The sequence below is a fragment of the Ictidomys tridecemlineatus genome, chromosome X, assembly GCF_052094955.1.
Source record: "Ictidomys tridecemlineatus isolate mIctTri1 chromosome X, mIctTri1.hap1, whole genome shotgun sequence".
Lineage (NCBI taxonomy): Eukaryota > Metazoa > Chordata > Mammalia > Rodentia > Sciuridae > Ictidomys > Ictidomys tridecemlineatus.
In genome coordinates this window covers 96,168,726-96,192,049 of record NC_135493.1, presented here as the reverse complement: position 1 = coordinate 96,192,049, position 23,324 = coordinate 96,168,726, and the positions used below count along the sequence as shown (strand labels likewise).

The window sequence follows — 23,324 nt, the reverse complement described above, 5'->3', positions numbered from 1 at the left end:
TTCTGTAATCTCAGAGACTTGGGGGGCTGAGGCAGGAGGATTGCAAGTTTGAGGCCAGCCTCAGTAATTTAGTGAAGCCCTAAGCAACTTAGCAAGACCCTGTCTCAAAATATAAAATGAAAAGGACTGGGGATGTGACTCAGTGGTTAAGTACCCCTGGGGTCAATTCTTAGTAGAAAAAAAAAATCTTTTCTTTGGGGTGGAACTGAGCAAAAGCACACTGATGTGGCCTGAACATTCAGAGCAACCATGTGGACCTTAAGAATGGGCCCATCCAGCGGAGCAGTGGCACATGCCTGTAATCCCTGAGGCTTGGGAGGCTGAGGCAGGAGGATGGTGAGTTCAAAGCCAGCCTCAGCAAAAGGGAGGCACAAAGCAACTCAGTGAGACTCTGTCTCTAAATAAAATACAAAATAGGACTGGGGATGTGGCTCAGTGGTTGAGTGCTTCTCAGTTCAATCCTCAGTACCAGAAAAAAAAAAAAGGGGCCCATCCAGATACATTTTTTGTTTAAAGAAAAAAGAATGTTAAATAGTTCGCTCTTTACAATCATGAAATGTGTCAGTATGCCATGGAATCAAAATGTCAGTATCTGAATATCCAAATGTTAAGAAAGCAGACATGTTTGACTTCTTTATTCTATTCTAGAAGTTCCTGTCTTTAACAAGCATAGATTTCTAGCATTTTAAAGTGCAAGAGACCTTAGAAATGCCATTATTTTCAATTTATAGGACCATTGACCAGAGTACATATTTTACAAATACATAATGTTCTCTTGAATAAGATTTTTCGTTTTATTTTTCATGTTAAGAAAGTAAAAATGATACTTAGAATCACCCAGGGGTTGTTCTAAGTGCTTTAATTTTCTTTTTATTTGTGTATGTGTGTCTATGTGTGTGTATGTGTGGTGCTGGGCATTGAACCCAGGGGCTTGTGCATGTGAGGCAAGCACTGTACCAACTGAGCTATATCCCCAGTATTGCTGTAAGTTTTTAAAATATTTAATCATTATAAGAACCCCATTCGATAGACATCATCATCCTATTTACATAAGAATAAATTGAGGATCATAAAGATCATTCATAGTTAATGGATAGTTGGATCAAGTTTCAAACTCAGCCCTGCACCAGAGTCCATATTATCAGCCATCGGGTGCCACCATCTCAGCACCTGTGTGCTCTAGCATCTGGGTGTGTGGACAGACTCTGGAGTTCTAAGTAGTAATACTTGTAGTCCCAGTTTTTCTTAACAAGTGCCATTAAATAATAATTTGTCATAAGAGATAAAACAATAAATAATATTTATGTTAGGTATTTCAATATCCAGAAATGATGAGCAAGAAGAGTCTTGCTTTTTCTTATCCATGATTCTATAGTTAAATATCAAAGGGCTCAAATATTGACACTTTCTATTTTCTAGACAGTATATTATACTGCCTTGTTCTGTGCTTAATTGATGCTGCTGGCCATGAAGATATTTTCAAGTGTATGTTAGTTTTCATTTTTATCTTTGCTAATGTCTCAAAAGTTCAGGGGTTTTTTTAATTGATTTTTTTTGTTTCTGATTTTATTTCATTATTTTAAAAAATTTTAAATTCTCTTTTTTAATTGACATGACTGTACATATTTATGGGGTACCATGTTTCCTGTTTTAATTAAGTCTTGTTCATTTAAATGCTCTTTCATCTTAGTTTTTAAAAATTGTTTTTCTCTAAGCATAACCAAGTACAAAAATTAATAGGCTTTGGTTTATTTTCTTCTTCACTGAGTAAAAATATATTAAAAATCAAACTTATCTTCACTGAACCTTTAATAACCTTATTCATTTCCAAGTAGGCACAGTACTATTTGTAACTCTTGTTAAAGTTTAATTTAGCAGTTTCCAGTCCTTACAGCAGTTGACTTATCCAGGCTAATTTGATTTAATCTTTCTAACAGAATGTCAGGATACACTCTGTTCCTACATGAAGAACATGTCCAGTTCATTTAAGAGTTGGTGGTTCATGTAAATAGACTTCAGTAGCATTTTCATTTTGCTGTTGTATAGTCAGAAATATTTCTAAGAGTATCAGGATTTGGGGGAAAAACTAAAAACATGAATTTAAAACAAAACCTCTAAGGTAGATGTCATCCTAAAGCAAGTAAAATCCTCAAGACCAAACAATATAGTCTTTTTTTTGAGGGGGGGGGGGTACTGGAAATTAAACCCAGAGGCACTCTACCACTGAGCATTTGTTTGTTTGTTTGTTTGTTTATTATTTTGAGATAGGGTCTCACTAAGTTGCTGAGGCTGGCCTGGAACTTGTGAGCCCCTTCCTTCAGCCTCCCAAGTCACTGGGATTTCATGTGTATACCACTACACCTGGCTCAAGATCAAACAATATAATTTTAAAAATCATTTAACAGACAATGTTTTCTAATATTGAAAGTAGTAGACTCTACCAGAAAATATTGTTGAGATGGAGTGGCAGGTATGTAGGGGGAGATAGAGAGAAATCAAACTTGGAATGTAGCCATCAAATAATGATGTTCTAGGGTTTAAAAATAGACTTTAAAGCTAAACATACTTTTATCTGGATTATAAAAATGAAAGTTCAGCAATAGCCCACTTGGTAAACACAGACCAAGAGAGATCATATCAAACACATTTGTTTAATTCAAATAGCAGAGTATTGTCAAATCCATTAAAATATCCTCCCAAGAGCTATATGCAGACAGCAATAATTTTCAGTCCCCTTGTGTGAAGTCACAATGAAATTAGTATATAATTAAATTTTTGGAGTTAATTTTGTTAAACCAAGTGATATATCAAGTTTTCAAATGAAACAGTAAATGCCTAGTGTAAAATAGATATTTTTCCAACTTTCAACAGATAACAATGTATCCAAAAACGTTCCCACAAACAAATGTATGATTTTTATGTTGCATGTTTGGACTAGAACTAAAAGTCTACTAAAAGCTCAATTTGTGATGAAGAATCATTTTCCTCTAATTGAAAAACTAGGACAGGGGAAATGCTATTGATCTTAACTGTAGGGAAATCTGGTTAATAACCTAAAAACAAAGATCAGGATCTGTTTTCACTAGCCATATTTAAGAATGAAGAATTTGCTGTGTTTGTGGCTCAGTAGTAAAGCGCCTGCTTAGCACATGTGAAGCCCTGGGTTTGATCCTCAGCACCACATAAAAATAAATAAACAAAATAAAGATATTGTATCCATGCATAACTAATTTAAAAAAAAAAAAGAATGAAGAATTTAACTTGCTTCAAATCATTCACAGCTTCTTCTATTTACTTTTGTTGGCCAGTGCAGAGTTTGAGCTCTGAACATGGGAAGGTTGTCTCTAAATCAGTAATACACAGCAAACCAAACAGCTATTGATTTTCTTTCAAGTGAATGCCTGTCTGACTCTCATTGTTCTCTTGAGTAATAGTCATATGTTTGGCCTTACACTTAGGCACAACAGGATATGACTAAATTATCAGCTTCATCCCAACCTAGAGAGTCTTCTGAACAAGGATTAAACCAAAGAGAAATCTTCAGTTATATTGGGAAAAAATATTGAACCTGGGTCAGCAAACATGGGCTGTAGGTCTACTGCTCGCACTTTCTGAGGATTTACAGTGACATAAGGAGTATTCAAGGGTTTTCTAGGTAGCCAAGACATGTCTCCAAGATCCCCTAAACTCACAAATTTCAGAACCTAGATTCAAACCAGGTATCAGGATCACCTTGGCTGAGTTAAGTAACTTCCAATAGTAACTTGCTGGAATATTTTTTCCTGCTACCCTAACTTTTACCTTTCTCTCTGGTTCTCAGGTTTATTCAATCTGTGTTGGTATCTATGAAACCGTCACTGGTCTGGCTTGGTCCCTATCCTCATACTGGTTGGCTTCCCCTCAGGGACTTTTTGTTAAAGAGGACTTTCTCAGGGTCCCTCATTATTACCCAAGGCTTCTATGCCAACTGGCTCCCTCAGTACTCCCATCCCCCAACCACCACTGACTGACTCCTCTTCCCAGTTTAGCTCCCCAGTTGGTCCACACTCATAGGAGCCAAAGAACCTCAGGCCCTTGCAAGTCTCATTCCTCTCTACCCTTTCCATATTCTGGATTTTTTCTTTCCTCAGGGGAATGTGCTTTTGCCACAATTTCATATCCCCCACATGCCTTAGAATATATATTTTTTGATGGTGTTGGGAAATCGAACCCAGGAGGGTCTTGCACTGTGCATTATGTTGTGGATTATGTTATATATTATATTGTTTTGTGTTTGTATATATAGGCTTATATGTTGAATTCTATAGGACAGTATAGTGATCAAGAGCAGTTATTAGAGACAAATTATTTTAGCTCAAATTCTAGCTTCACTAATAAGCTATGTGGCAGAGGGATTTAATCTCCATCTGCTTTGGTTTCCTTATTTGTAATATGGGAAGAATAAAATCAACTCAAAAGGCTGATAAGAAAATTGAATGAAAAGATGGTGAAATGAGATGGGCATCATTACCATATGTACATGTGTGATTGCTTGAATGGTGTGACCGTATTTCGTGTACAATCGGAGAAGTGAAAAATTGTGCTCCATTTGTGAACAATGAATCGAAGAGCATTCTGCTGTTATGTATAACTGATTAGAACAAATTAAAAAAGATAAAAAAGGGAAAAAAGAAAATTGAACTAGTAATATATATGAATTAAGACCTTAGACCAGGACCTGATACTTTTATTTAAATGCTATGTAATTATTTTCTTTATTGTCGAGAGTCACGGGGAAAATGAGTTGATGCAAATATAATATTGAAGCAGGAAATATACAATCCAATATAAAATACAAAGAAGTGAGTTAGCTTAGTTTCTATAACATGGTAAGAGACAAATTTGTGATTTGAACTCAGAGCTTCTTGACTTCCCAAACTTGAGTCTTTTTGCAAGTGTCCACTTGAATTCTCCATTGGAACCCAATTGGAAGTTAAAAAATGGTGCCTGGCCTCCAAATTGGATTTGTTTGTTTGGGTTTTTTTTTGGTACTGGGAAATGAACTCAGGGGCACTCAACCACTGAGCCACATCCCCAGCCCTATTTTGTATTTTATTTAGAGACAGGGTCTCACTGAGGCTGGCTTTGAACTTGTGATCCTCCTGCCTCAGCCTCCCAGGCTGCTGGGATTATAGACTTGTGCCACTGTGCCTGGCTGCAATTTTTTTTAAAGAGTTTTAATTAGATACACACCATACAATGAAGCCATTTAAAGTGTGCAATTCAATATCTTTTGTACTGTATTCACAATGTATTTATCACTGCAATCTAATTTTAGAACATTTTCATCTTGGGGTGGGCCTGATAACAGGGTCCCTGAGGTGTTAATTTCAAGGCCATGAATTCTGTAGAAGTCTTGACTAGACTTCTAATGGTTTGTAAACCTTTTCTAGGACTCACAGATTTCATGATTTTTTTCTAAAGATACTAAAATGTAGCCCAGAAAGTATTAAGAAACTTTAGACCAGTGTGGTCTGAATCTTTTGAGGTGCACAAAGATCACTGGGGGCCCATGAGGAAATTCACATCCAGTAGGCCCAGGGTGAGGCCTGAGCTATTATCATTTCCTATCATTATATTGATGATAAGAGTGCTAACTTTGGACCCAATGATGTCAAATGTTATGTGCTCTAAAAGTCCATTCTCATTACCAGATCTGTGTTACAAAAATCACCTGTGCTCAGTGATTATTACTATACTTTCATTTTGTCAATAAAACATTGTAGACATCTGTTAACTCAGTTGTTGCATAAGTATCTATGAAGTAGCTATGATTTGGGCCCTTAGTCCTAAAAGTCTAAAATATTTGCTAGCCAGTCCTGACTAAAAAAGAGTTTTGCCAACTCCTGCTGTAGACCATGGTGTAAAGTCCCTTTTGAGGAGCAGAAATGTCATCCATCTTATTCTCCACAGTTCATTGCTGCATGTGACAGACATGGCATTACCAAGAATTAAATACAAGGGACAATAAGCTGGCTGTATTTATGAATCATTCCTCCTCTAGTTGGAAAAAGAGGTACAGGTGAGTGGGAGTCAAGTTCAGGATTAGTTTAAAAATAGATCCTCCTGGAGTGGCAAGCTACTCTCCTGGTGATAGCACGGGCAGATATCTATCAAGGAACTTGATTCTTTCTCATCTGAGTCGTGTGTCCACAACCTCGGAAGCAAGATTCCCTGGGATTAATCTTCAGTCCAAGTTACAAGCTTGGTTAACTAGGTTTGGATGGTGGTTCGTGGAACTTATGGGTAGAAGTTGCATCTTCTCACACCAACCTTCAAACTAGTTAAGATATTTGTTCAGGGAACTAAGATTTCAAAAGCTATGTGACCACGTATTTCATTTGTATTAAGGTATTTCTGCTCATTTTTTCCTGACATTAACTCACTTTGATCCCATATGGAAAAGACCTATTCTATATTTACTTCAGAACATGCATTACTTTCGAAATTCTCCATGCTTCAAGTAGGGTCCTGCACCATAATCCTCTAGTGCAGAGTTTCCTCCCTGATGTCCACCTTGATCTGTTGTTTCCTTTCGTTTTGTCAATGCAAGTTTAGATCTCCTAACTAATGTTTAATTTGGGATCCCCCTTTTTGGTACAAGAAGTTGCCCATTCTCAATACCCACCCCTCCTTCCAAACAACCCTCATTGCCACAAGGCCCATAGCGGTGATCAGATTTTAGCATGCTACAGGGGAACAAGTACAAAGTTTGACCTGTAAATAATTAGATTATATGCCAAAAAATTCCAAGATATGTTTTTATTATTAGAAGCTTGGGGGGGGGTGGTCAACCTAAGGAAATTGTGATACTACACTGGATTAGGTTTAAGTTATTGATGTGGTGCAAGAGATTCTGGGTTTAGTGTGCTACATTTTTGCCAATGGAGGTATTTGTAACTGTTTATCTGATTGGATAGTTGAAAGCTGAATGTAGCAAAGACCTATACCATTGACTGAGTAATATCCTTGTCTCCTGGCTCAATACACTCTACTAATTCTCCCATATTTTTTGTTTATCCCTCCTTGGTCTCTTTCATCATCTCCTTTATTCCTCTGTCCATTCCTTAAATATTGTTGCTTGTAATGGTACTATCCTTATTCCTTTTCTCTTCTGGGTGATCTCACTTGATTGGCTTCAGCTATCACCTAGGGCCCAGTGATTCCCAATTCAATGTCCCTAGTGTAGATTTCTCTGATAAACCCTAAAAAGTTTATTGAAAGTTCCATATTCCAAATGCCTTTTTGGACAAATCTTTATTAATGCTTACTTTATAAGCACCTGGACCTCAATGCATCTAAATTGTAATTAATTATTATTTTTCTTTCACAATCTTTTTCATCTTGTCTTCTCCATATCTGCAAAGAGTATTACCATCAACATTCCAAGATTTTACCTCAGTTTTACTGAACCAGAATCTCTGGAACTGGAACCTCAGGAATCTATTTGGGGGGAGGGGTATCGTGGATTGAACTCAGGGACACTTGGCTACTGAGCCACATCAATCAGCCCTATTTTGTATTTTATTTTGAGACAAGGTCTTGCTGAGTTGCTCAGGGCCTCACTCAGTTGCTGAGGCTGGCTTTGAACTTTCCATCCTCCTTGCCTCAGCCTCCCAAGCTGCTGGGATTACAAGCATGTGCCGCCGCATCCCACAGGAATCTATTTTTTTAAAAAACAAACCCCTTACATATTCTTATATGCATTAAAATTTGAGAGCCATGCTGGACACACTCTCTTTCTTACCACTCATATCTAGTTGGTCACTGGTTCTTATTGAGATCATCCCCCAAGATCTCAAAAATGAACCTTATTTTCTGTCCCACTATCACTGCTTTAATTCCCAGATTTCCCCTGGCTCTCCTGCAGGTACCTCCTCGTTGTTTATCTGACCTCCATCCTTGTCCTTCAACCAGTCACCAAGGAGTGATGTTTTTTCAAAATACAAATCTAAACTAGAAATCTGACTGTGTTATTCCTTGGTTTAAAAGCTTTCAACAGCTTGATGCCATAGGAGCAGTTTTTGTAGACTTTTTAAGGTCATGGAACTCTTGCTTCAAATAAAATTTGATCAGGAAATCCAACTTATAGAACAGATAAAAACAGGCTTGGCTGCTCAGCCTCTCTTACTGTGTTTCCTGAGAAAACATCCTGCAGATAGAGTTTGATAAACACTAGATAAAATCCAGATGCTTTAGTGGATACCAAATTCCTCCCAAACCAGGATCCCCATCCTTTCAACTCTTCGCCATTAGCCCAGACCCTGGCTGGCCCTGGGGTTAGTCACTAATTCCTGGACTAGTTATGTGTTCTTGTGACTTTTCACACTTGCTTTTCTTTACAACCCAGAATAACCACTCTCTTCTCCCTTATTGTTTTCTTTATGCTCTCAGTTCTAGAGTTGCTATTTGTGACATTTTTATGTCTCCATGACAAAGTAGACAAAGCCCTTGAGAATGGGACCCATGCTTTCTTTATGTGTGCATTCCTTAGATCCAGAACAGTTTCTGACACATGGTTTATACATGCTTCTTCCATGGTTTGAGTGGGAAATAACAGGGTTGGGTTATTTGGTTTTTATTTTCTTTTCAGATTGAACATGCCCCGATAAATTGAATACTTTTAAAAATACGTGTATTGGGCTGGAGTTGTGACTCAGTGGTAGAGCACTTGCCTCGCACACGTGAGGCCCTGGGTTTGATCCTCAGCACCATATGAAAATAAATAAATGAAATAGAGGCATTGTGTCCAACTACAACTAAAAAAAATAAATGGTTTTTATTTTTTTTAAATAAATGTGTTATCCTCCAGCTCTCCTATCCTACTCTATGACTCTAGTACTTACTGTTCTTTTCTTGATTGGTGGCCAAGCATGATAATTAGCGGATATATATATATATATATATATATATATATATATATATATATAGTGTATCATAACATATGAAGCTGAGCTAGTATGGCTACAATATATTTTTGACAGAAATAATATTTGCTGGATTTTTTTATGTGATTCTCATAGGTTTTTTTCCTCCACATTTTTATTGGTGCATTATAGTTGTACATAATAGAGGGATTTGTACATGCACCCTTTGCTGGATTTTTTTTTGGGGGGAGGGGTACTAGGGATTAAATTCTGTGGATACTTAGGAATTAGGATGTGAAGATAGGAGGAGAGAATTTCCCAGGCAGTCTTGCAAGTAGGAAGATCTGGAGGTGAGAGAGATTTGCTTCTTTAGAGAAATGAAACACTGAGTGTGACTAGGGGATAGATATATGAGAGAGGGGTGCGTAAGGGCCCGATTGTGAAAGGTTTGTGACTCATATTAAACAATTTGAGCTAATAACAGTAAAGAAAGTCAGGCACAGAGGTGCACACCTATAATCCTAGCATTTGGAAGGCTGAGGCAAGAGAATCTCAAGTTGGAGGTCTACCTTAGCATCTTAGTGAGACCTTATCTCAAAATAAAAAATACAAATGGCTGGGAATATGGCTCAGTGGTAGAACACCCCTGGATTCAATCTCCAGCACTGAAAATAAAAGGGGGGACGTGAGACATTGACACATTGAAGAGTTTGCAGTATGAGAGTGACAATTATCAAATTTGTGTTTTTGATGAATCCTGCTATGGTTTGGATATGAGGTGTCCCCCCAAAAGCTTCTGTGTCCATGCATGGATGTTCAAAGGTAAAATGATGAGATTTTGAGAGCTGTAACCTCATCAATCCATCCTAATGTGAATGGACTGACTGAATGATAACCATAGGCAGGTGGGGCATGGCTGGAAAAGGTGGGTCACCGGGTATATGGCCTAGAAGGGTGCATCTTCCTTGTCCCCCTCTCCTCTATTTCACTGCTCCCTGGTGACCATGAACAGATCAGCTTTCCACTGTTAGACCCTTCTGCCATGATGTTCTGCATTACCTGAAGCCCAAAGTAATGGAGCTGGCTGATCATGGGCCAAACCTCCCAAACCATGAGCCCAAATAAACTTTTCCTCTTCTAAGTTGCACTTGTCAGGTATTTTGGTCACAGTGACAAAAAAAAAGAAAACAAAAAACAAAAACAAAAACAAACAAAAAAACAGAAATCCTATAAGGAAGAACAAAAATTGAGACAGAATACTATGAGAACTAGGGTGTCACATAATTCACAGTATGTCTAAAACCCAAGCCCGTTATTGCCCACTCAAACCAGCATATTGCCCCTACCTCCCATTTCCCTATTGCTATAATGTCACCTGTATCCTTCTAGGATCAAATTCTTAAAATTATTTTTTCGCTTCTGCTTCTCTTGTTTCTAACTCCAGACTACCACTACACCTTATTGCTTCTTAACATTTTTTAAACTCATAAATGATATAAAATTATAGGAACATGTTCAAAATAATGAACAATGTGGAGATGTCTTTTTTTTTCATCCCTTCTCAAACCCCTCTAATCTCTGGATGCAACGTGATTCACAGGCCAGTATGCGTCATGTTTTGCCTTTTCCTCTGTATCTACATGTATTACATATGCACATATCTGTTGCATTAAACATACATGCATTTAAAAACCTAATTATCTTCCTATTTTCAACTAATAATATAACTGAAATGTTTTACACTTCAGGTGTGTTTTATGTACCTTGTCTAAATTACTCCATCATATTGCTGTAACTTGAAGCTACATCAAAATTTCCACTCTTTGGTAATTATCTCAAAATGTAAGTGCATCTTCTAATTTTTCTTTCAAAACTTCCTCTCTTGGATTTGTTATTTAGGTTTTCTCCTAACCAATATTTTAAAACTAAAAATAGTCTTCACTTTAAAATTATCAAAATACCTGATGCCAAGATACAAACTAATAATATTAAATATCTTTTTCCAAACTAAGGATTCAGTAAAAGTTCACAGTGAACATTAGAGCATTCATATGAATTAATGTCAGACTATAGAATTTTTTGAAATTCCATAAAATATTTAATAGCATCTTGTAGACTAATTTTATTCCATGACGGCACTAAGATGCAGAAAATATGATGGTTATAAACAAGATCCCTGAAACCAGACTACTTTAAATTACTTACTAACTGGTTGACTATGGACAAGTTATTTAACTTCTCTATGCTTCAGTTTTCTCATCTGTATAATGGAGATAGTATTTCATGAAGTGGGATCATAAAGGTTAGTTGAGCCATATTAGTATTAGCTGTTATTGTAGAATCTTCTGAGAATGCAGATCTTGAAACATCAATATAAAGTTTATGGTACTGTTAATTGGCCTTCTTATTGTTTGGAGAATCAATTCCATGTAAAATTTGAAAAAAAAAAAAAAACCACAGTTACTACACTCCCACATAATATACCGTAGAGTTGCTCAGCGAGAAGAGATTGTTCTATTGAAAAAGAATGCCTGCAATTCCATAGCATCTGCCCTCGAGTCTTTTATAGTAAAAGTACTATTTTTTTCTCTCCCCACAGCATCTTTATCTCTATGATAGTTCCTACTTTTGACAGTCATATGTACTGATATTCTAGTTATAGTTTCCCTGCAGGATGACTGCTTTGTCTTTTTGAAAGACACCCTCAAGTGAATTGTGCATATGTTATTTAGCTTTTCTTCCAAACATCCCTCTAAGAATGTTGGAAATCCATCTAATTGTGTTGTCATACAGTAATAGGCAAAAAGCAAATTAACTTTTTTTTTCCTTACTGGGGATAAAACCCAGGGCCTCATGCATGGTAGGCAAGCACTCTATCATTGAGCTATATCCCCAGCTTTGAAATTATTCTTATTAATTTCATTCTAAGAGCACACCCATAAATATTCTGTTTTTAAAACTCAATTTCAAGTACACAATAAAGAGAAATTTTAAGATATACCCTTTCTTTTGACTCAAATATCAACCTCTATCATTTTTAAGTGTGTTACTCAAAATAGATGCTTTTTAAAAATTTATATCCTTGTGTGACACTGTTAGAATTTTTGTATTATGGCATCGTTTTTGATGATCAGGAGAGTTAATGACCTACAAAAGCTATCAATGCCCAAAGGCAGCTGAATGACATACAAGTCATGTCATCTTTCCAAACAGTTTAGCCCATTTCAGCAGTTACTGACCACAGGACAGAATCCACATGTGAAATGTTTAAACAGAGCCATTTAGGTAAGGAAATGAAGGATAAAATAAAATGAATTTCTCTCTCCTAATCTGACTAGTATTTACTGTGCACATTTAACTTAAAAAATGAGGATCAACTACTCATTTTGTTTTTCACTTATTTGAAGTATGTAGTGGGTAAAGGATTGTTCAACTGGACCTATAAACTACCCAAAAAGAGGAATCAAAAGATGCTACATAATAGCTGGCATGGTGGTGCACGCCTGTAATCCCAGCAGCCCAGAAGGCTGAGACAGGAGGATCACGAGTTCAAAGCCAGCCTCAGCAACAGTGAGGTACTAAACAACTCAGTGAGACCTGTCTCCAAATAAAATACAAAATAGGGCTGGAGATGTGGCTTAGTGGTTGAGTGCTCCTGGTTCAATCCCTGAAACCCCACCCCCACCCCCAACACCACACACAAAGATGCTTCATACTTACATAAATTCATTCAGCCCAGATTCTGAAATTCTGGTTCTCAGTGCAAAGGCTCAGAAATTTGATTTGGTTGGCACACAATGAACAGGTGAGACATGGACAAAAACTAAATCAAGCATAGCGTTCCCTGTAGGCAGGACCAGAATATTCATTCCTGGATCGAGAACTCTATGGAAAACCAACTTACAGTGAGGAGTTTCTGGAAGGAAATGAAGTTTGAGCAAGATGACTTCATTGTATGATTTGAGTGATTAATAGTATGAAGATTTGTCAGACAGTGATTTGTTTCATCACCCAACATAAAACATGTGTTATAGAGTACAAACAAGCTGTTTCCCTTTAGAGACCTGGAAATTTCTTCCCTGGTTGCAGTCCATATGTACACCATCAGCATCTAGCTCCTTAGATCTTCTTTAACTAGGTCCAAGCTCACTGTCTCTTCTCCCCCATCCCATGTTTCTTTTAAAGGACTCTATTATCATTAAATAGATTCCATCTTACTCAATTACAATCACAGTCCAACCCTGCCTTCTGGAGGAAACATCCTGATTTTCTTGATAAAGTTTTGGCTATTTCTGATCTAGGCCACTCATTTACAAACCCATTAGCCTATTCATACAGATACATTCAGAGCTTAACTAATTGAACTCTCAGAGGACAATTTTATTTCTTATATTCTTTCCATCTTCTCTGTCATCTGTATGTGCTTCCCTTCCTCTATTCCCCTCACAAGGCAGTCCTTTGGATTTTTAGAACAAAGACTAGATTTTACAGCCAAAGGTAGGGATAACAATTAGCATCATTCAAACATTTTTTTATAGCTCTCCACTCCTTGAATAATTGCAAAATATGATTCTGTAGAGTACTCATGTAGGACCTTCTAAATCTGATATTTCAGATATAAAATATTTCTTAAGTAAATCCGGCTGTAATGATAATATATTCATTGACTGAGTTTCCAATTATTTTTTCCATGTCATCATAAAATCAAAGAGACACACAAAGAATGGAAAGAATCAATCGTGTTCTTTGTGTGAGGAGACAGCAGTTGACAGTGATGCACAATCCAAACCATTAAATTTTCTGAAGTGCCCCTTTTGCTCTTAACCTTGCTTCTTACTGTTTGTTTCAATCTTGGGTCCCTCTGTTCCCTGATGCCTCTAAGGCTTTAGATATGGAAGAAAGATTTAGAGTAAATACAGACAGTCTGCAACGACTTGGGCAATTTCCTCAGAGGTGGCTACCTCTTGGTCTGTAGGAAACAGTTCAATTTTGAGTCATTTCAACAACATTTTGGTTTGGTGCTTACTGTATACAATAAACAGGGGATTGGAAATTTGGGAAGGCTCTGGATTTGAACCTGTCCTTTCAGTTATTCTGAGATTTTGAGGTCATCCTGATCTTATGGCTATTGCAAGGCCCCAGAGCAGTCTTTGAGTGGCTATGTCTGCAAGTCTGGCAAGAGCCAAGCAAACCATGTATGACTCGCATGTAGATCGTAGTTCATAGACCTGAGGAGAGACTAAGGGATAGTATGTTGGGATGATGTTCAATCACAAAATCCAACAGATCACCCTAGGAGTCATCATCATTGATGAATTGTACAGAGAGAATCCAAATCAATAAAATGTGCTCAAAAGTTAGTGATGAGAGACAGGGCCTGGCAAGCTTCTTATGTTCACAAGGGGGTAGTTTTAAAACATCTATTTTGTAGTTCAGTAGTTGCCCCCATATAGCATCCCAAGACATCCATAATGGATGCCTGAAACTGAAGATAGTAATGAACCATATATACACTAAGTTTTTTTCCTGTCTACCACATAGTACCATATTTAATTTGTCCTTCTATGTTTTATGACCTATGTCTTATGCCTTCTTAAAACATATGTTTTAAGCTTCATCTGTATCACTATTTTTGCACCGTGAGGCCATTATCAATAATCATTACTTGAACATAAACACTGCAATATGGATTAACAAGATGGCTATTAAGTGAATAATGGGCAGGTAGTATATACAGTATGAATACACTGAACAAAGGGAGAAGCCACATCCTGGGAAGGACAGAATGGGATGGCACAAAATGTCATCACTCTACTCAAAATGGCACACGATTTAAAACTTCAGAATTGCTTGCTTTTGGGGTTTTTTTATTTTCAGACTGAAGTTGACTTCAGGTAATTGAAACTGCAAATGAGCGGGGATATATATATATATATATATATATATATATATATATATATTACATATTTGTGATAATTCACAAACAACTGCATAAATCATGAGAAATAAAGCCTTTCTTATGAGTAAAACATTACCCAGTATAGGGGAAGGCCCTGTGTTCTCCTCTGTGATTATATGAAAGTAATCAGGATCTTGAATTTCCCCTGAATTTACCTATATTTATACTACTAATGTATGTAGTTCTAAATTAAATAAAATAAAAGATACAAGATATAGCCTTCATATTGCAGTCATTCTGCATGAATTCTTCTGTAACTGAAGCATTTTCATTCATTGTTTGTGAGATATATTTAGATTGATTCATAGTATGCATTCATACTTGTTTCACCAGTTGTGCTTTTTATGCCTATGGCCCTAGTTTGGGCAGGCGGGTAAAGGAGGGAGCTGCTTAAAGGGTCCTGACCTGTTGTGGACCATCCAGTATGTGCATTTAGTGTCCCAAAGTGGTGACCCAATACAGCTGCAAGAGTGATGATGGGATCTGTCTCTCAGAGGAAGCCAATTATAATAGAAGAAACTGAATTTGCATGGAGGGCCTGGAATCAACTCAATGCCATTTGTGGTTTAAAAAACAAAACATGAAATAAGTATTTAATAAATGCAGTTTGCTGATTGTAAAAATGTTGTTTGTGTTAGGTACATTGGTATTTCAAAAATTATGTCGTTTTACAAGTGCTGTGGGGGAAAACTGCCTAATTAATTTTTCTCTTTTGTTTCTTCCACCTTTTCAGTATTTTAATCATTCTGTCCCAGGGGATCTGATTCCTGCTTTGCAGCTTTCTGAAGAACCCAAGTTGAGCATCATTAGTGAAATTCAGCCGCTGTCTGACTACACATCACAGTAAAGCTTTGGAAAATTTTTCTTTTTTTTAAGTTAAAACAATAATGACCTTCTTGGAACACAATTCCAGTAGAGTCTGTTTTCTGTGTATCGTGGAAGACTATCTAGCCACCATCAGCAATTCTGCAGAGACTTTATAAAAACTACTTTCACCAAACTTGAACCGAGTGACTCTGAGTTGGCCAGGGGGAACCCCAGCAATCGTCCACATCATTTCACCCTCTGGAAGATTCAACCAGTGAGTCCTACTCACAGCTGCCACTGAAATATCATGTCTAAGAATTCGGAATTGATCAATCTGTCATTCTTATTAGATCATGAGAAGGAAATGATCCTGGGAGTCCTAAAGAGAGATGAATATTTGAAAAAAGTGGAAGACAAGAGAATAAGGTAAGACCCTTTTATCATTTCCTCCCTCCTTGACTGTTTCCTGTTTGAAGCAATTTAAATCAGAAATAGGATAAGTGTGACCGCATTGGAGACAGATGTTAGTCAGGGACGTTGTGGGTTCCCAATAGTGGACCAAATATTAGAAAACATCTTCTGGGTAGTTTATATGTCTTAAGGAATTTATCGATGCCTTCACTATCTTTTGCTTTCTGGTCATCATGAGGTAAATAGGCATCCTATGCCACATGCACCCACTATGTGTATTGCCTTGTCAAAGCCAAAAGCAACTGGACCAAGCCACCATGGGTGGAAACCATGAGCCAAAATAAACCTTTTCTGCTTTTAAGTTAATTATTTCAGATATTTTGTTATAGTAACAGAAAGCTGAAAACACATTACTCAATTTCTTCATGCCTTGCTTTCTCACAGTAAAACAAAGATAATAAGTCAAGCGTGGTGGTGCATACCTGTAATTCCAGCAGCTCGGGAGGCTGAGATAGGAGGACATGAGTTTAAAGCCAGCCTCAGCAATGGCAAGGCCCTAAGCAACTCAGTGAGACCCTGTTTCTAAATAAAATATAAAATAGGGATGGAGGTGTAGCTCAGTGCCTCTGGATTCAATCCCTGGTACCAAAAAAAGAATAGTACCTCACAGGATTGTTGAAGAAAGGTAATTATCAAGAAAGATGATACACATGCAACGCTTGGTACCTGAGTATTCAATAAACATGAGTTATTATTTATTTGCAATGCCTTTCTCAGGTCAGTCTTATTGGAACTTTGCCTTTACCCACACCTGGGAGAAGAAGAAAGGGATCTGGATAGTGAAAAGTTCCCATGGTAACTCCCGAGTCAGTTGAATTTATTGAAAGAAGTTTCTATGTGAATGGAGTTGAGCAATATGAATACAGTTGGGTTTCACATACATTTTAGGCAGGGCTGATATTTAGTTGGTTTCTCAGGTATGACCTCACCTGTGTGTCAGCCAGCATCCACTCTGATTGGTTGCATCATCTGCTCTGAATTGTCATATCATCATTTTGATTAGTTGCAATACCCATTGTCATTGGTTGCTGCCTGTACTGGTTATTACACCTCACCCCGGAAGAGAGGTTATGCATAAAAAATCAATATAAAGAAATTCCCTCTTCAATAACTGCCAACTGTGCATGGTGTACTTTTTTGGTCTTTGGTGGCTCCCCAAATAATAATCTGAGTCTTATATTTATTATTTTATTTTCTGGTGCTGAGGATTGAATCCAGAGCCTTGTGCATGATAAGCATGATAAACATATACTCTGTCACTGAGCTGCACCCCCAGCTCATGAAACTTATTTTACTTGAGGATAAAACTTGTCATAAAATTATCTTCACGTGTTACAAAAATATTCACTATGCCTGAAGCAAGTAGGATCCTTAGAATTGGAATTACATCAAAATATTCTTGACTTGATATTTATTTCATAGTTAAAAGTACAGAGACTTCATTTCTACTTTTCCAAGATATTCAACCAGTCTTATAGAAACCAAAGATTTTGATTAAAATTAGTGTCCTTTTTCGAGGCCTAGAATTCAACTGCAGTTAATTATTGTAAAGAAATCAGGAATTGTATTTTTGGCATTAGTGTAGTCTAGTTGCAAAAGTGAATGAATTGTGTAATGCACTGCAGAAAGTGACATTGTTTATGGGGGATGATGTATTAACTTATTGGTGACATTCTCAGGGAAATTAAAAATCATTCCCTAGGAAGAAATAATTTAATACCAGCTCCCAGGAAGCATTGAAATATAACAAATAGGATTTTATTCAGAATATTTGTTACTGTCATTCCAATAACTTTTTGAAATAATCTATTATACTCCCTCTTCTCTTTTCCCATTTTATTTTTTCCTTGTCTTCTTACCAACTATAAATGAATAAAGCCAATTGTGTCATTTACAACAGAGCTGTCAAGAATACCATCACTAATTTCCTGGATTTTTCAAACTTTTGAGAGTAGCAGAAAAAAGGCTTCTATAGATCCAAGAGACACTTTTATAGAAAATAGGTGTTTTAAAGCTATGTTTTTTCCCCTTCTTTAATAATAACAGTGGCTAATATTTATTGAGTGTCCTGTATAACTGCATTAGATATGTTGTCTCATTTTGGTCTGAGCTCTCAAGACAGGAGCTTAGGCTTGGTGACTCAGACTCAGCCACCCTTAATGGCCTCATATATTGAGAAGTCATCCCAAAGTGGGTGGCAAGATGTTTAGAGTACATGCTGTTGAATCACACATCCAGAATTCAAATCTTAGATGCAGCATGGAATCTTTCGATTACTTTAGACAAGAAGCTTCCATAGATAAATCTATTTCCCCATCTGACAAAATAGAAATAATAATGGTAGTTACCTTATAAGGTTGGCTTTAGGATTAAATCAGTTGTCTTTAGGTGGCTGGAGTTTCTCATAGAGCCACAAGTGACAGGCAACTCTCCTCTGCGTCCCCTTCTCCCTTACAGATTTCTCTGAGAGTACTTCAGAAGTCACTTGTACACAAGTGTACATCTCAGAATTACTTCTGGAAGATCCAGCCCAAAAGACTGTAAAGCTTCTATTACTAAAGATATTGCTATTTAACAAAGTTAGTTTTAAGGGAAATATACATATAATAAGTCTGGGGGTAACATTAAAAATGAGGATTTTTGGTTTATTTGATTTATAAATTAAGTTGTTCCCAGCAATTTTTATCATAGTCATTAGGGTTTACATACTGGCAAAACAAGAAATGAGGCACTACATTTAAGCACCTTGGTCAGATAGTATTACTTTCTGCTTTTTTTTTTTTTATCCTTTATCCTTCTCTGATTTTTCCTTTTTTTTTTTTTTTGAGAGAGAGAGAGAGAAAGAATTTTTTTAAATATTTATTTTTTTTTAGTTTTTGGCGGGCACAACATCTTTGTTTGTATGTGGTGTGAGGATCGAACCTGGGCTGCACGCATGCCAGGCGAGCGTGCTACCGCTTGAGCCACATCCACACCCCTCTTCCTCTTTTTTATTGTAAGTTTAAATGCAACCTAAATCCACTCAGTGCAGCTTAATTTGGACCCAATATATCTGCATGATAGTGAAACTCTGCAAATACTTTTGTATCACCTGCTTTCTACTGGTCCATGTTGGACTCTTGAGAGAAGAGCAGATTGATATAAAAGAACAGAAGACTCCTCGGGGTATTCTGCTATAGAATCCAGAGATTCTGTGATATTCAATTGGAGGAAAACTATACCCTTATTTTTATCAGCCTTAAGTGAAATTCAGCATGTCATTCAGTTATGAATGTAGGCAGAACACCACAGTAGTATTAACTGTATCTCTGACTTTGTCACCAGGAGAGGTCGTAGAAATTAACATATCACATTGATGATGTAACAAATACTTCAAAATATTATTTATGTTCATCACTACTACAAAATTATGGCAATTATTAAGTCTGCCAGAGGATTTTTCATATTTAATATGAAAATTAAGTACCTATTATTGTAGAACAATTTAATTTTTTTTCTTTTTTTCCACTCTTAGGAATGGAATCCAGGGCCCTACACATTCTAGGCAAGTGCTCGGCAAATACTGAGCCATATTCTCAGCTCCAATTTATTTTTTAATATTTTAATACTGCATTTCAATATAATTAAGTTTCTTTGTAAACCTGTGTATTGTATAATATGCAGACAAAAGCATGATTCTGAGATCAGGGTCCTTAAGCTTCACCAGGCTAGCAGAATACTTACTTCATGGCACCCAAAACAGGAAGGTGCCCAATATAGAAGCTCACAGGGGAAGACAGATATGTAACAAACTAAAGAAAATAAGCACAAACTAGAGGCAGAACCCAGAGGTTAGCATAGAACACACTGTCTTTGGGGATTCTATTAGTCAGGTCTCTCCAGAGAAACAGAACCAATAGAATGTAGATAGATAGATAGAAGAATGGAGAGATACATGGACAGGTAAAGGTATTCATTATAAGGAATTGACTCATGTGATTGTGGAGGTTGAGAAGTCCAGTTCCAGGAAAAAAAAAAAATGGCATAGTTTCAATCCAAGTCCACAGGCCTGAGAACTATGAAAGCCAATGGTGTGAATTCCGGTCCAAGTCTGAAGCCCAAATGCAAGAGAAAACTGATCTCCCAGCTTGACTGTCAAGCAGAGAAAGAGAATTCTTTATTACTCAGCCTTTTATTCTATTCAGCTCTTTACTAGATCAGTTGAAGGTCACTTATACTGGGGAGGGCAATATACTTTATCTAGTCTACTGTTAATCTCATCCAGAAACACTACAACAAGAAATATGCAGAAACAATGTTAATCAAATATCTGGGCACTCAGTGGCCCAGTTAAGTTGCCACATATACTTAGCAGGAAAATATATATATAATATTAGTAAAGGGATTATTGCCATATAGTCCCTTTATTACACTTTTTTTTTGGGGGGGGGGCACTGGAGATTGAATCCAGGGTCACTTAACCACTGATCCACATCCCCAGCCCTATTTTTTGTTTTCTTTTTCTTTTTTGAGACAGAGTCTCACTACATCCTTAGGGCCTTGCTAGGTTGCCAAGGTTGGTCTTCAATTTACAATCTTCCTGCGTCAGCCTCCAAAGTCACTGGAATTACAAGTGTGAACCACTACTTCTGGCTTTCTTACACTTTTGTGAATTTTATAGCTAGTACTGGCTTTGCATTCCTATTTCCTTCTCTCTCTCTCTCTCTCTCTCTCTCTCTCTATATATATATATATATATATATATATATATATATATATATATATATATATATCCTTGCATCTCACCACTTGTGGCTATTCCTTACTCTAACTTTGCCAGATCAGACAGGGAACTTAGTCCTTTTTACTTCTTATCCTCCCAAACCATCAACACAAGGAATGTAGGTGTGTAACATGTTTTATTGCAGCAGTAAACTTTGATGCTCCCCATTTCAAAAACCGTTTCCACCATGCTACAGAGGTATAAATTGATATCTTGTGGAAATTGAAGGTAATGTAATTATGAATGAGATACAAATTGAAGAATTGTTTGAGCTTGACTTCAAAATAAGTAAAAGATTTCAAAATTGTCAAATAATTATAGGTCAGCTGTATTTCAGTTCTCTACCATAGCGTGCAAAATTGCTTTCAGATTCTGCTAATCAGTTTCAGAATGAAATAGAAGTCAAGTAATTTTTTAAAGAATTATAAAGATTACAAAGAAGAATCTTACTCCACTAGTCAAGAAATTGGAGTTTGAAAAGCAGTAGGTTGATTATGTGTTTATGTGTTTATTTGAGTAGATCTTCCTTTGAAATGAAAAAAATGGAAGAAGAAAAAATATAAAAATTGTATCAAATTAATGTTTTAGACCTTATGCCCAGATGTTATCCACAGTCAACAAAACCACTGAAATGTGATATTATTTGAGGTGGGACTGGTTGCCGGAGGCTCATGAAGATACTCCATACCCAGAAGGTACAGAGCAAACCTGATAATTACCTCCAGGCATAGGGGCTATGGGCTGGCAGGGAGTCACCTGCCTGCTACCATTATATTCTAGGTTCATCCAAATATACATTATTTTCCTTCAGACCAAGCAGAAAGGAGTCATAGGAGACAACTAGACACAGGGTTTAACTGTTAGAGAATAAGAGAATTTTAAATGTTCTCTGTGGAAAACAAATCACTCAGATTTCTTGATGGCTCTAATGCATCAAAGAAAGAGGGAAGAATTGTTACAAAGAAAATTGAGCTATCAATAGTAATTGCAAATGGAAAAAAAATACTGACAGTTTGTAAGTACAAAACAGAAATCACTGTTGATTGTATCATATCCTAGACTTTTCTAACTGAAAGAACTCAGACTAACATAAAATATACATGACTCATAATATCTACTCCAAAAATTCTCATTAACACATTTTTAATGCACTTGATCTCCTACACCTAAAAACAAATACTATTCAATGTCTACTTTGTGGTATTGGTTCACTTAAGAGTTCTTCAGCTTATAAATAACTATTCACTTTAGCAGTTCATTTGTGGGTTTTATTCTCTCTAAGGGGATGTCATTTCCATTTGGCTACCACACACAAAAATACAGCAACCTTTACATTCTCTTGGGTACCTAATCTTAGGCTTTACTCGGTGGCAGACCCTCTTCATTGCTTCACAGCATACATTTCTACTTTCCCTCCCTATTCAAACTTGCTTTGCTCACCTCCAGCAAAAGATTTTTTTAAAAATAATTAGTCATAATTAGTTAGCATTTTTTTTGTTGTAGTTACTGGGGATTGAACCCAGGGGCACTCAACCACTGAGCCACACTTCCAGCCCTTTTTATTTTTTTGTTTTGAGACAGTGTTTCACTGAGTTGCTTAGGGCCTCACTAAGATCCTAAGGCTGGCTTTGAATTCTCGATCCTCCTGCCTCATTTTCCAAGCTGCTGGGATTACAGGTGTGCCCCACCATGCCAGGTTATTTGTTAGCATATAGAATCTATCACATTTCTGAAATTCTTATTTAAACCATATATTATGCTTCCTTATTATTTATAGCAATTTCAATCAGATTCTCTGTTATATGCAGTTAAAAGCATCCTACAATCCCCAAGAGTCAGAATTAACCAACATTTGTGCAGTACCCTTTATAGGCCTAGTGCTATTTTGGGAGGGGGAGTCAGGTTCTAGGGATCTAATCAGGTCTTTGCACATGCTAAGCACATACTCTACCACTAAGCTACATCCCTAACGCCAATGGTTATTTTTATTGTTGAAATAATGGAAATGAGCTGAGACACAATTTTCATGCTTATTGGATCTATAAAGAAGTTTGTAGTTATAGATCATATATTTATTTGATCATGTATTTGTGGATCATGTATTTATTTATTTATGTATTTATTTATTAATGGAGTAGACTGGAGGTCAACAAATTTTCTACATTAAAGGCCTGAGAGTAAATATCTTAGGCTCTACAGGCCATATGTTGTGTGTTACAAGTACTTTGACATTGTAGAATAAAAGTAGCCATCGAAAATATGTAAACAAATTGCTATGGCTGTATGCCAATAGAGGTTTGTTTACAAAAACAACAGTGCGCTGACTTTGTTGTCATCAACACCTTGGTAGGTCTAGCCTTGGGAATAGCTGGCTACATTAGAAAGCCCCGATAGCTACTTAAGGGGGAAGCAGAACCTC

General features: G+C 36.8%; 1 protein-coding gene across 4 annotated transcripts in view; it reads left to right on the top strand.

Moving 5' to 3' along the window:
- The window catches only part of Sytl5 (synaptotagmin like 5), a 241,552-nt gene that overhangs the window by 108,811 nt on the left and 109,417 nt on the right, over positions 1–23,324 (top strand). For all 4 annotated transcript variants that reach the window (XM_021725559.3, XM_040273390.2, XM_078034972.1 and 1 more), the window contains one exon: positions 15,599–16,098. In XM_021725559.3, coding sequence (XP_021581234.2) covers positions 15,980–16,098 — 119 coding nt within the window. In that variant the 5' untranslated portion in view covers positions 15,599–15,979. The remainder of the gene's footprint in view (positions 1–15,598; positions 16,099–23,324) is intronic.